Source organism: Cnephaeus nilssonii, assembly GCF_951640355.1.
Source record: "Cnephaeus nilssonii genome assembly, chromosome: 16".
NCBI classification, from domain to species: domain Eukaryota; kingdom Metazoa; phylum Chordata; class Mammalia; order Chiroptera; family Vespertilionidae; genus Cnephaeus; species Cnephaeus nilssonii.
In genome coordinates, this window is record NC_137087.1 from 12,824,738 (window position 1) to 12,837,880 (window position 13,143).

At 52.5% G+C, this 13,143-nt stretch overlaps 1 protein-coding gene across 1 annotated transcript; it reads right to left on the reverse strand.

The window, feature by feature from the left end:
- Nucleotides 1-1,889: 1,889 nt before the first annotated feature.
- On the reverse strand, nucleotides 1,890-10,820 carry LOC307112869 (pulmonary surfactant-associated protein D-like). Its single transcript, XM_079793951.1, has 5 exons — nucleotides 10,796-10,820; nucleotides 8,679-8,877; nucleotides 7,073-7,174; nucleotides 6,261-6,344; nucleotides 1,890-2,398 (listed from the first exon to the last, which is right to left on the reverse strand). The coding sequence occupies exons 1-5, from the start codon at nucleotides 10,796-10,798 to the stop codon at nucleotides 2,019-2,021; spliced, it is 768 nt and encodes a 255-aa protein (XP_079650077.1). The 5' UTR covers nucleotides 10,799-10,820; the 3' UTR covers nucleotides 1,890-2,018.
- Nucleotides 10,821-13,143: the final 2,323 nt, after the last annotated feature.

A 13,143-nucleotide genomic window follows, 5' to 3' on the forward strand; every position in this document is an offset into this window, starting at 1 on the left:
GCTGTGTGGTCCACCCCCAGGCCTAGTCTCTTGGGCCAGAGGTGGGCACCTGAGACAGGCCGATTCACTTCCACAGGAATTTTGACCTGATATCAAGCAAGAGTTTCTGATCTCTGTGTGACACATGACTGTGCTTGGGCAGCTGAGAGCCGGAAGCAGAAGGAGGTGGTGGGAAAGGGAAGAAGAGAGGCGAGGGTGCACAGAGGCAGAAGCAGGGAGACCGCACAGTGCTGCGTGTGCACCCACAGTCCCTGAGCCACCTCAGAACTCTTCATTCTTAGAAAATATCCCTCCCTGGGCTTAACCCACATCCACTGCTTTTTCCTTTTTATTTGCAATGAAATACCTTTCTCAGCGCCCTGGCGGATGGGGTCCAGGTCTGACTTCTGAATTGAAGATTATTTGCTCACCGTTGCATAACTGACATATTTCAGAAGCTGCCAGGACCTGGGGCTTTTTTGTCGGTAACAGGAACAAGGTCTCAGCAGAGAGACTGAGCTGAGTGCTGCTGGGAGGTGTGGTCCTTGTTTTCCTTTTTTAACCTATCAATAATCACTTTATTATTTAAATTATCTTTCATTTTTATATTATAGCTGACATACTGTGTTATATTAACTTCAGGATCCATACCAGTGATTAGTCATTACATAACTTACTAAGTGATCATCCCGATCAATCTGGTACCATCTGACACCCTGTTGATTAGATGTGGCTTTTTGCTCTCAGACCTGCTGTCCTACATCTGAGGTGTGGCTGGGGAGTGTTGGGAAGAGGGGTGTGGCTTCCGGTCCCTGGGAACAAAGGAGGGCTGGTTTCCTGTCTGGGGAGGAGTCTTGTTGCCTCTCCTATGAGCCTGGGCTTCATCCAGGTGTCCTTCCAATTTCTTAAGCACAAGTGTCATTAAAGTCAACTGGTACACAGAGGCCTTTGGCCCAGAAGTTGACAGGCCAGAAGTATAAGGGTTGGGATCAGATGACCTTTCATGTGACCAAGTTGTAGCACTGACACACCTGGGGCCTTGAGCAAGTCTCCCCCTCTCTGTGGGATGAGGAGGAGGAACTGGCCTGCTGTCTCTGTCTGAGGCGGCGTGGGGGAAGAATCTCCTGGACGGAGGCAAGGGGAGGGCTGGGAGTGAACCTGACCCCTCTGTGCCTGGACCCTCTGTGCCTGAGATGTCAGCTGGAATGGGGATTGTGAGGTGGGACTCCCTCCCATGAGCCGACAGGCAGTCACAATGACAGGGGAGAATGAGGTCCTGGTGTGCAGGGATGCGGAGGAGGCTACTCAACTGGGCCACACAGTCCTGCCAGGGAGGCAGATGACCTGCCAGGTCAGCCCATGGCACTGTGCACCTTCTGGGGCTCAGGCCTTGAGGCAAGGAGCAGCCACTGGAACCTCCCAGCCCTGGGGCTCCAGCTAGCATTGGCCAGAGGAGTCCGGGGCTCTGGGAGAGGTCCTGAGCAGGCATGAAATGTGGGTGCCAGGGATCTGAGCCCTGGACAGACCAAGTTCATCCCTGGAGTGAGGATGAGGTGGGGAGAGAATGGAGAGCTAAGGCTTGAGCAGGTCTCCATTAAGTGGTCAAGAGGAGGAGGGGCTAGCAAAAGAGGACGATAAGGAACTGCCCTAAGGGGACACCAAAGCAAGAGGAAGAAGAGTGACAGAGGAGGGAGTGACAGAGGAGGGAGTGACAGAGGAGGCAGTGACAGAGGAGGGAGTGACAAGCTGAGTGGACAGTTTGAGGAGGCAGAGAGCCTTTGGATTTGGGGACCTAATTTTATCCCTTGCAGCTGGGAAAGCAGGTGGCCCCTTCTCCCTCTGACAGGGCAGCCAGTGTGTGAAGCCAGTTGTGTATTTTATTCTGAGAGAGGAGTTCCATGGGAGCCCTTGGCTGGCCTCATCCCACAGCTCTGTGCGGAAGCCCGGCCACAGAGCCGTCAGCTCTTCATTGTCATGTGGGCAGCACATGGGTCTGGGCCTGGCTCCTGGGCCACAGCTCCCCCACCCACCATGGGGGCTCAGAACTCGCAGATCACAAGGCGCTTTGCTCCACAGGGTATGTCGTTCCACTTGCCGTTGGCTAAGATCTCCACACAGTGCTCTTTACCACCATCGTTGTTGGGCTCCCCGGGGGCCCAGTTGGAATAGACCAGGGGCTCCCCTCCTGGGTAGGTGAACGTGCCCTCCGTCCAGAAGGCAGTTATGCTCAGGAACGCAGCACCCTTGTCCTCAGCCTCGACCAGCTGTTGCAAGGCCTCCTTCTCAATTGCAGAGCGTGGGGAGGGCAGCTGCCCCCCGGCCTGTGCGCACACTTGCTGTGCCTCATAGAAATGTTTTACAAAGCCTGCTGTCTTGAAGACCTTCTGGCCAACACCTCGGCCGTTGGGGAAGAGCTCCACTAGGAGGAGAAGACAGTCAGGTCAGGGTTCTGGGGGCACCTGCCAAAGCTCCATGGCTCTGAGACCTTTGTGCTCCAACCAGAGCCCCGGGCCTCCCATATAGGGCCTCAGAGCACCAGGAAGGACAAAGGTGAAAGCCCGGCTCCGCAGTGCGCACTGGGAGGTCGATCTGTGTGTCTAGTTACAGGTGAGAACACTGGGCTCAGAGAGGAACCAGAGGACCAGGTATTTAGCCCCCCTTGGCCATGACAGTCCAGGTGGCAAGGGAAATCACTTCCTTTTTCAGGGTTTAAGAGGCTCAACTTCATTAACCATCACATGTAGAGTTGGGGGATCACCCTTATCTGATCTCACACTAAACCTGAGACGTGCTCTTTCTATCTCACCCCATGTTGCATTGCAGAATCAGTTTCCCAGTTCCTGGGCGGGACTGGAAAGCTTTGGCATGGTGCAGCGAAATGGCATCGTGCAGCCTCTGAGAGCTGCAAACAAGGAAGGTGCCCCCTCTGCTCTCACTGGGACCCTGTATAACAGCAGGGCATGTGGCATTGGCAGGGAGGTCCGTGCCGTGTGTGGACGTGGGAAAGAAGAGGGGAGGGTGGGCCCTCTGAGGGCAGCGAGGTGCTAATCTCTGCACTGTGTGCAGCCCAGTGCTGGTGCCTAGGTGTGCATGTGGGTGAGGCTGGAGGGCGGGGAGAGAGGATGATGACGGCTGAGAGGTGTGCATGGGCATCAGGGGCAGGAGAGAGTCAGTGCTGGAGAGAGCCCTGTCTGGGAACCAGAGGACCAGGTATTTAGCCCCCCTTGGCCATGACAGTCCAGGTGGCAGGGAAATCACTTCCTTTTTCAGGGTTTCCAGTTCCTCATCTCTAAGATGGGAATCCTACCTAATAAAAGGGTAATATGCAAATTAATAATCACTCCGCTACACCCACAAGCCATGCCCACCAGCCATGCCCACCAGGAAACCATCCAACGGAGGCTTTTCCGGCGGTGCAGGGAGCCTGTGATGGATAGCAGGCAACTGGGGGTTGGCTCCTGCGATCCCTCGCAGGGAGGCTGGGGTCTGGCCCAGCCCAATTTCTGGAAAGCCTCTGGTGGAGGCTTTTCCAGCCTTGGGCAACAGCGGGGAGCCTGCGATGGATCGCAGGCAACTGAGGGTCCGCTCCTGTGAGGGGGTCTGCTCCTGTGGTGGATTGCAGGGAGCTGGGGTCCCCTGCCCAATGGGCAGTGTCTGTGATCACAGGGAGCTGGAGGTCCCCTTCCCAGGCCTAAAGCTTTGGCCAGAGGCTTTAGACCTGGGCAGGGCACAGCCAGTGATTGGTGTGAACTATGGAGGAAACACCTTTTCTGACTGCACATTGGCTAAGCTTCCTGTATGCCACTGGTAATATTCTTAGTAACTTGGGTAATAAGAATCCAAAAAGGTGATCTATGGTTTTTCCACCACACTTCTGGAGAAAAAAACGAAGGTCCGCTGCTGGAGGGCTAAGAAATGTCATATCCTGCCCTAGCCGGTTTGACTCAGTGGATAGAGAGTCGGCCTGCCCACAGCAGGGTCAGGGTTGATTCTGATCAAGGCCATGTACCTAGGTTGCAGGCTCCTCCCTGGCCGGGGCCCACATCAGGGCTCATGCAGGAGGCAACCAAAGTGTTCCTCTCACTTCGATGTTGCTCTCTGTCTTTCCCTTTCTCTTCCACATTCTCTAAAAGTCAATGGAAACATATCCTTAGGCTAGGATAAAAAAAAAAAAAAAAGAAAGTAAGAAAGAAATGCATATTCTATGAAAGACACATCTTGAAAATGCCTAAAGAAAGTTGTCATTTTTCTTGGTGAAGGGACTGGAGTCCGTGTTGATGAAAACACCTTGGTGGCTGCGGTGACTGGCAGTGGCTGCAGCAGCAGGGTGATGGGGCTGTTGCCTTCCCCTGACCAGCCTGGTTGCCTCCCACAAAGGGAGGCCAGACTGTGGCTTAGGCCCGCTCCCGTGGGGATCGGGCCTAAGCCATCAGTAGGACATCCCCTGAGGTCTCCCAGTATGTGAGAGGGGGCAGGTTGGGCTGAGGGACCCCCCACCCCCAATGCACAAATTTCGTGCACTGGGCCCCTAGTACAATTTATAAAAGAATCACCTGTGTGACATTCAACAGCTCTTTTCATTCCATCTCATTTTCCACCCCTTTGTTGTGTGTGTGTTGGGGAGGGGGGTGGGTGCTTTAATATATTTTATTGATTTCAGAGGGAAAGGAGAGGGAGAGAGAGAGAGAAACATCAATGATGACAGAGAATCATTGATTGGCTGCCTCCTGCATGCCCACTACTAGGGATCACGCCCACAGCCCAGGCACATGCCCTCACCAGGAATCCAATGATGATCTCCTGGGTCATGGGCCGAAACTCAAGCACTGGGCCACGCTGGCCGGGCTCATTTTCCATCCCTTTGACTTCTAGGTTCATGCATAGAAGCCTTCAGGGCTCCTGAGAGGGCTGTGCTCCAGCCCCAAAGGGCTGCTGAGGAGCCCAGGCTGCACCGTGACCCTTGCACAAGGGTTCAGGGGGCAGACTGTCCACAGGCTCAGGAGGGCACCCACAGCAGCCCTGGACAAGAGTTCATCTGCCATTCATTACATGCTCCCGGGAGGGTCTGTGTGTGCACACACGAATATGGTCACGTGTCCATCTGAAAGTACATGGGAACACTGAAGGCCCACCTGGGTGTGTGTGAATATGCGTTTGTGCTCGAGGGTGTAGATGACGTGAGGTGAGTGATGGTATGTGTGTCATACACACACGTGTGGCAGGTGCATATCATGAATTTTCCTTTGTTTACATCAATGTGCATGTGAGAGAGTGAGCACACGTGCATGTTTGTGGAGAGAGGGAGACATACCAAATGCTTTAAACCTCACCATTGGAATGTGGGTACTCAGTGGCCTTAGGTATGTAGGAGCCAACCCTATGTCTCACCCCTGCATGCCCTCCTCCTTCAGAAACTCCTCTTTGGATCAATGAGATTTGCTGAATGATCTGAGCTGAAAGCTGACATGGGGAAAGCAGGGAGGAGGAGGGGCAAATTAGGGACTCAGGTGGAGATGCCCACAGGCACAGGGCACTGGCTGTGCTCCTGGGGGCCTCTGACTCCTCAGCACCCAGGTTAGGGAAGAGTCTCCACCATGAACACCCAGGGAGGAGCAGGGGAACCCAGCACTGGGCAGAGCCCAGAGGCAGCCTGCCCCCTGGCGTACCCTGGGCCTGTCTCAGGTGAGATGCTCAATGGCCACATGCCAAGGTCACACCCTCAAGCCTTGAACCCAAGCACAGCAAACCAGCCCCAACTCTCAGGGCAGTGTCTGGAGGCGCTGCTGCTGTGGGCTGGGCAACAACATCTTGAGGGGTTTGTACACCTAGCCCCATAGAGATAAGAAATGCATCCTGGGTAGTGGGGTGTCCTGGGCCCAGCACAGGTCAGTAGGAGGGAAGGTCTGAACAGCTGGGCTTGGGGCATTAATCTGGCTCAAGTCAAAGGTGGCTGTGATGTTGGGGGCTGGAGCCTGGTAGTCTTGACCATGCTGGCACCAGTCCACTGAGCTGGTGTAGGGGCCACACCCTGCTACATGTCCCTTGCATCTGCTTCCAGCTCCTGGAACATGTGGCTGCCCTCTCTGCCCCACCCTATGGTTAGCCCCAGGTCCTGCACCAGTCCCAGGTCCAGCTCATCATCCAAACCCCCTACCATCCTAGAGCCCCCAATTCTAGGACCAGGCCTGCCTCAGGCCCGGCCAACTCCAAACTCAAACAGACCCCGCCTGGGGCCTGCCTTGGTGACTGGCTCAGGTCCAGGTCCAGTTCCAGGAACTCACCTTTCTTATACTGAAGGAAGTCTCCCTGAAGGCGTCCTACCTGCCCCTGCAAGGCCTCCACCTGCCGCCTTAGAGCAGCGATGTCTGTAGGAGAGAGAGGCCCAGTGAAGACCAGGCCCTCACAGCCAGGGATTGGCTCAGAGTCCGGGTCCCAAGGAAAGGGTGCTCAGTGACAGGCTTTCCTGGGGGAGGGGAAGGAGCTGGGCCCCAGGAATCCACAGCCACTGACACAGCTGGCCCTGCTGCTCTCGGGTTCCCTGAGGCTCTGTTGTGAGCACACTGTGCCCTGGGCATTTCCTGGCACCCCACTGACTCTGATCCAGATGACATTTCACAGCAAATTCTGAGAGTCTGGGAGCATATCCCTAAATGGGGGGGGGGGGGGGGGGGCGGGCTCTGGGAAGGGATTGCACGTCCCTCAAGTGCTTCCCATCCCTGGGTTATTTGATTCTCAAAGCAATCTGATGAGCTGGGAAGAGAGGTGAGCTGTCCCAGTGACCAGATGGGAAGCTGCTCAGGCTTGTCCTCCCCAGTGTACTGAGTCTAAACCAGAGCCTGCAGGTCCCGGAGGTCCTGGGAAAAGGACCAGCCCGTCAGTGCACTCAGTCTTCTCAGAAGGGGGAGAGCGTGAGAAGGTGAGAGAAGTCACAAAGGTCAGAGAACAGCACCATCATACAGACGCCTCCCAGCAGGATTACAGCCTTCCCTGCGTGAACCCTGTGCCACCCGCAGGGCACCCTCCTTCCTGGGTGGGTATGTGCATCCTCCCGCATGGCCTAGTGGCAGGCATTGCAGTCCACGCCACAGCTCACCACTTGGCCCCGAGTCTCCCTTCGTTCCATGTTCTCCAGCAGAGCCGTTCTCCACATTGGGGACATCCAGCATGCTCCTTGGCACTCTAGCTCCTGGTGAACCTGTAGCAGCAGAAGAAATGGACATAAACCTGGCCCTGGGCCTAGGAGGAGCCAGCACTGCAGGGCCAGCCCCTGCGTTCCTTCAGGTCCACAGGTGTAGACATTCCACCTCCACACTCCTCAGTCCAGTGGTGACCCAGGAGACGGGTGTGCACAGCCCCATTTCACAGGCGAGGAAACAGGCCTGCCAGAGCTGGAGGTGGGTCCAGCCAAGGACTGTCTGATTTCCATGCAGTGCACCCTGCCTTCCCCCGAGGCTGCAGGATTACAGCAGGGGATCTGCCAGCTTTTATCCTGCATCATGGACTCCTAGCTTTCCCCTTCCTAGGACCAAACTTTATATCAGAAATGGTCCCTGACAGGAGTCACCAGGGAAATGCAAATCAAACTCACAAGATATCATCTCACCCCTCCTAGAATGGCGACTATAAAAAACACAAAAGAGAACAAGTGTTGGTGAGGATGTCGAGAAGAAGAACCCCTATGCACTGTTGGTGGAATTGTAAATTGGTGCAGCCACTATGGAGACCAATATGGAGTTTCCTGAATACATTAAAAAAGGTAATTTTTTAAAAAAGTATGATCCAGGAATACCACTTATGGGTTTTATCCAAAGGAAATTAAACACTCATTTGAAAAGATATCTGTACCCTCATGTTCATTGCAACATTTTTTTACAGTAGCCAAGATGTGGAAACAACCTAATAGTGTCCATAATGGATGGAGGGATAAAAATGTCACACACACACTGGAATACTATTCAGCCATAAAAAAATCCTACCATTTGCCACACATGAGTGGATCTTGAAGGAATTATGCTAAGTGCCATAAGTCATACAAATTAAGACAGATACAGTGTGAGCTCACTTATATCTGGATTCTAAGAAACAAAACAAAGACCCTGATCTCATAAATGCAGAGATCATATTATTGGTGTTTGCATAAAATGGGAGCTGGGTGGTGGGCAAAACGGGTGAAGGTCAAAAGCTACAAACGTCCAGTTATGAAATATGAGTTCCCTTTCCTCCTCTCCGTACTGCATTTAGGTAGATCCTTTTGATCAGGCCTGAGTGTGGGGCCACAGGGCCTCATCTTTGCCCCCCTCTCATGCAGTAGAGTTTAGTTAGATATTAACACACTGCCCAGAAATCATTGCACCACAATGAACAATTGTAAGTGCCGCAGCTTGGTCCTAGAGGGCCCCGAATACCAGTCATTTACCCACCATTTGCAATTCTTGGGATGAGAGGGATCAGAAGATCCTAGGGGAGGAATCCCAACTGCTAGGGCAGGAGCAAAAACACCTCGGGGCTCAGGAGAGCTTATAATTTGCCAACTGGTAACGAGGTGTTTCAGGTGGACTGAATGTCCAGGGGACCTCTTCCCCAGGAGGTGGGCTCCCATTTCCAGGGCTTGCACGGCAGAATACCCAGAGTTGCTGAGTTGGTCACAATTCTAGTGCCCACCCATGCCCACCAGGACAAGCCCATGGCCCCAGTTCTACCTGGATCTCCCTTCTCGCTCCGGGGGCCCTCTCTCCCATCTCGTCCATCACGACCAGGCAGGCCATTCTCCACAGGGCTACATATGGCCAGGGTGCAGTTATCAACCAAATGTTTCTGGGAAACCGTTGTCACTTCTGCTCCCCATGACCTTGGAGTCTGTGTGAGCAGGACCAGCGCGGAGAGGAGGAGAAGCATGGCCTTCAGGGGTGGACAGAAAGAGAAGGACATGCTCTTGGTTCCAGAACACGGGTTAGTGCTTAGCCCACCGCCCAGAAGTCAGAGAGGCACTTCCTACTGCCTCTCCCTTCTGTGGGATCAGGAGCAGCAGGACTCCCAAAGCAACTTAGGACAAGGCGGCCAGACAGTCTGGCCTGGGAGGGCATGAGTTACCAGCTGAACTCTGACATGGGTTATCAGCAACATCTACCTCTTCTCAGAGCCCCGTTTTGTCCCTTCTGGTGACTTCCCTTTCACTGCCATCCGCACGGCTAGGATGTGCACTCCTCACCTAGGCCACCTGCATGGACTAGCACTGGTGGTTTCAGTGCTTGTCTGCAAAGGAGCCAGAATGCTCAGTGCCATGTGTCCTAACACAAGATGGGCACATGGCTACATGTTTGCCGGTGGTCTGCCATTCCTGGACTAGACGCTGTCTCCATGAAGAAAGCTCCAGATGGAACCCAGGAAAAGTTCTCAGAATAGCTGGAGAGACCCGGGGACGCCTGGAGTGCTGGCCCTCCACCTGGGACGACTTGGGAGAGGGGCCTCGTGGAGGAGGGCATGTGAGGTGTGCTCCGTCAGGGAAAGGGGGGTTTTAGGTGTAGGAAACACAGATGTGCAATAGGGTGTCCAGTGGCATGTGAGAGGGACTCCGCAGCTAAGTGAGGTCAGGGTGGGTGCAGGACCTGGTCACTCCCAATGGGGGGCTTCTTTCCTCTTGAGAGAAACTGTACAGTTAGGAGCCAGGAAAGCACGCACGGGAGTTGCAGAGGCTGGGAACAAGCCTGAGGGACGGAGCAAAGGAGGAGGGATCGCCAGGCAGCCTGAGGGGCAGGCAGTGGAGGGCCTTCCTGGTCACACAAGTGCTTTCTTCTCCACCTGCTGGTGGTTCTGGGCTGCGGAGGACCCTGTTTGCACCAGTTCTTTCTCATTAGGAGTTTACCATGTCTTCGGGCATCATGGGAGTCTCTAAACACCAGGCAAGCTCACAGGCCAACAGCGTGGCCCTTGCTGGGGCAGAGTCTCGGCCACGGGCACCAAAGTGTCCAGCCTGTGCCAGGGCATGGCCCCCCGGTGTGCAGCTGCCACAATTCCCCTGTGCCCACATCTGGGGAAGAATGAAAAGCAACAGGCATTCTGCCCATGAGCTCAAGATGGCACAGAGGGCACCAGAGCTCATTGTAGCAGCAGGGCCTGGGCAGGAGCCACCTCACAGGGTTGGAGACTTGGATGAGGCCTCTTCGCTGGGCCTATAGAGGTATTGGGCAGAGCCACATCCCCTTAAACCACATAGTGTTCACTTTATGCCTCAATGTCTGACTAAAGTATATTGAAAAATGATGCCTCTAAAAATTAATTGGAAATCAGTAAACTTGTCCAGTGGGTGTATTTTTAAGACAAAGATTTGAAGCTAAAAGGAAAGATGTTTATCCATGTCCAACGGGCAGTTGGTACCAGGATGGGCTTTGACCCCGGGCCTGGGAAGGCCTGGGCTGTTTCTCCTCCACCACCTTCCTTTCTGAGAAATCAGGGATGCAGAGAGCCAAGCGCGGAGTTGAAATTGCATGCCCACCTGAGGCTTCCTGACAATGGCTTCTTGGGTCCAGGTGTGTGTCATATCCCACACACACCCATCCACCCCAGCCCAGAAGGCAAATCTCCCACTGAGCAAAGGAAGCAGAGTGAGGGGCAGAAGAATGGTCCTCTTCCCCCACTATGCTGCCCTCTCAAGCCCACACCCACACCCACACCCACACTCATACCTCCCAGACCAGAAGAGCTACATAGACCCTCTGATCTTCCTCAACACCAGTACGTTAGACCACCCCAAATGGGCAGGGGGACATTCACTGGACACAGAGAAAACGAAAAGAGAGGCAGGCCCAGAGCCACTCACCATTTCTTCCTCGAGGGCTCAGGGTCCCCAGGCAAATGCGCACTTCCTGGCACGCACAGGCTATTTATACTGCCCTGCAACCTGAGCCATCAGGCCTTGTTCTTCTAATAACTCTTTTGGACAACTTTCTTCCTTGTTGCCTCACTCACTCTTACCCCCACGTGGGTTCTGGAAACTTGCCACTACACACCTGTCACCTTAGAGTTTACAGAGCACCCTCAGGGCATGACCTCATCTGTACCTCACTGGGCTCTGTGAGTTCATCGGCATCATCAGTGTCTGTCTGGTTATTCAGATTTCCACGAACCTGAGTTCCTGAGAAGACAAAAGCCAGGAAATCAGAGTGAGGGGCAGATGAAGAAGCAAGGTGCCCAATAACCTACCAATATTGCAAAAGCATATGCATTTGCATATTTCAAGAGTCAGGGCTTTCTGTGCCACCTTCTCTTTGTCCTTCACCTCAACATTACTACGCAGAGAGCAGGAAAGAGCTGGGAGCTTCTTGGCATTTCTGGGCAGGGGTGGAGTAGCTAGACGGGTTGCCAAGGCTGCAGCATTCTGTCAGAACGGTGACTGGGGGAGCTGCCACCTGGCAGGAGTCACTCTTTTGCTTCCTGGTCTAGATCTGGGTACCTCTCACTTGGTTTTTATGGGATGGATGTCTTTAAATCCTTGCCATCATCTCCCCACTTTCTTAGCTGGTGTTGCCTCTGTGTATTGCTCTAGTGAGCAGTTTGGACCCTGAGCTGCTGATACACTATTGCAGGCATCCCCCAGGAAACTCTGACTTCCAGTGGCCATGGGGCAGTTGCCTGCCCTCCTGCTGTTGCTGTCATCTCTGCTCCCTTCTAGGTCCCTGTGGCTTCATCTCTTGCATCAATGGACCTTTGCCTAGGTCCACATACCAGCTGCCCAATGCCTGCAATACTCTCCTTTGGCCACTCCATTGGGGGTGCTGACTGCTCCTGGGTTTTGTTGCTGCTGTGGCATCTCCTTGTGTAGTGTAGAGTCTATAATGCCAGTTTTCCTCGGCTCGTAGGAAAGGCTCTTGTTTCCCATATTGCAATGTTTTGAAGCAGGATCCCATAGTAGAGCCACTTGTGCCCCAAATGATAAAACTCTTTCATTATTAACATCCCCATGCTAGGATGTTCGTGTGCCTCCCAGAGATCTGGATCAGCATGGAGGCTGACCTGACCTGAACTGTTGCTCTCCACTCCCCACAGAGCCTACCTGACAAGTCTTATCCTGGTAGCCAGACAAACTCTTATTTATGGTGACTTTTATTTCAGAAGCCTTATATGTCTTCTCTGTTTGCAACTTAGCTTCTATTAGCTGCTACCTCCTGGCCTAATAAGTACTCCCTCTCAATGCCTGGGATCCCCCTATAACATAGAATATAGTGTTTCCTTCGTCTAACTCCACATTACAACAGAGTCTAATTTTATTTATGACCCAACCCAGACACTCCTGTTACAATGTTAACCTTTGCCTTCCTCAGTGACACCAACATAGATGAGAAGAGTCAGATATCAAATGATGATAACAGTGACTTTCATGAATAAGAATCAATCAGAAATGAAGAATCCCATAGCTGGCATCAAGAATACAGTGAAAAATTTTTTAAAGTAGGCTGGATGAAGCATAGGATAGAATCAGTGATTTAAAAGACAATGTAGAAAAAACACCCAATCAGAGCAACAAAAACAAAGAAGAATTAAAAAAATAAACAAGGACAGTGTAAGGGAACGTTGGAACAACATGAAACATAACAATACCCACAAATTGGGGTGGCAGAGAGCAGGAGAGTGAGCAAGGAATAAAGAACCTGTTTGAAGAAAGAATGAAAGGAAACTTCCTAACCTGGAGAAGGATAATGTCATACAAGTTCAGAAAGTCCCAATAAAGATGAAGACAAAGAGACCCACATCAAGATACATCATAATTAAATGGCAAACTATAAAGACAAAGAGAGAATCTTAAGGGCAGCAAAAGAAAGATAGTCAGTTACCTAAAAGTGAGCTCCCATAAAGCTATCAGCTGATTTCTCAATAGGAACACTATAAGCCAGAAATAAATGGCATGAAGTATTCAAAGTCACGAAAAGCAAGGATCTGAATCCAAGACTACTCTATCCAGCAAAGCTATCATTCACATTTGAAGGTGAAATAAAAAGCTTCCCAGACACACACATAAAACCAAACAAAAACCTAAGGACTTTATTACCACCCAACCAGCATTGCAAGAAATGCTAAAGAGACTGTTGTAAAAAGAAAAAGGGAGAGAAGGGGGGGGAACATAGGCATAAAGATTAAAAATGGCCATCAAAAACCATGCCAAAATGAAAG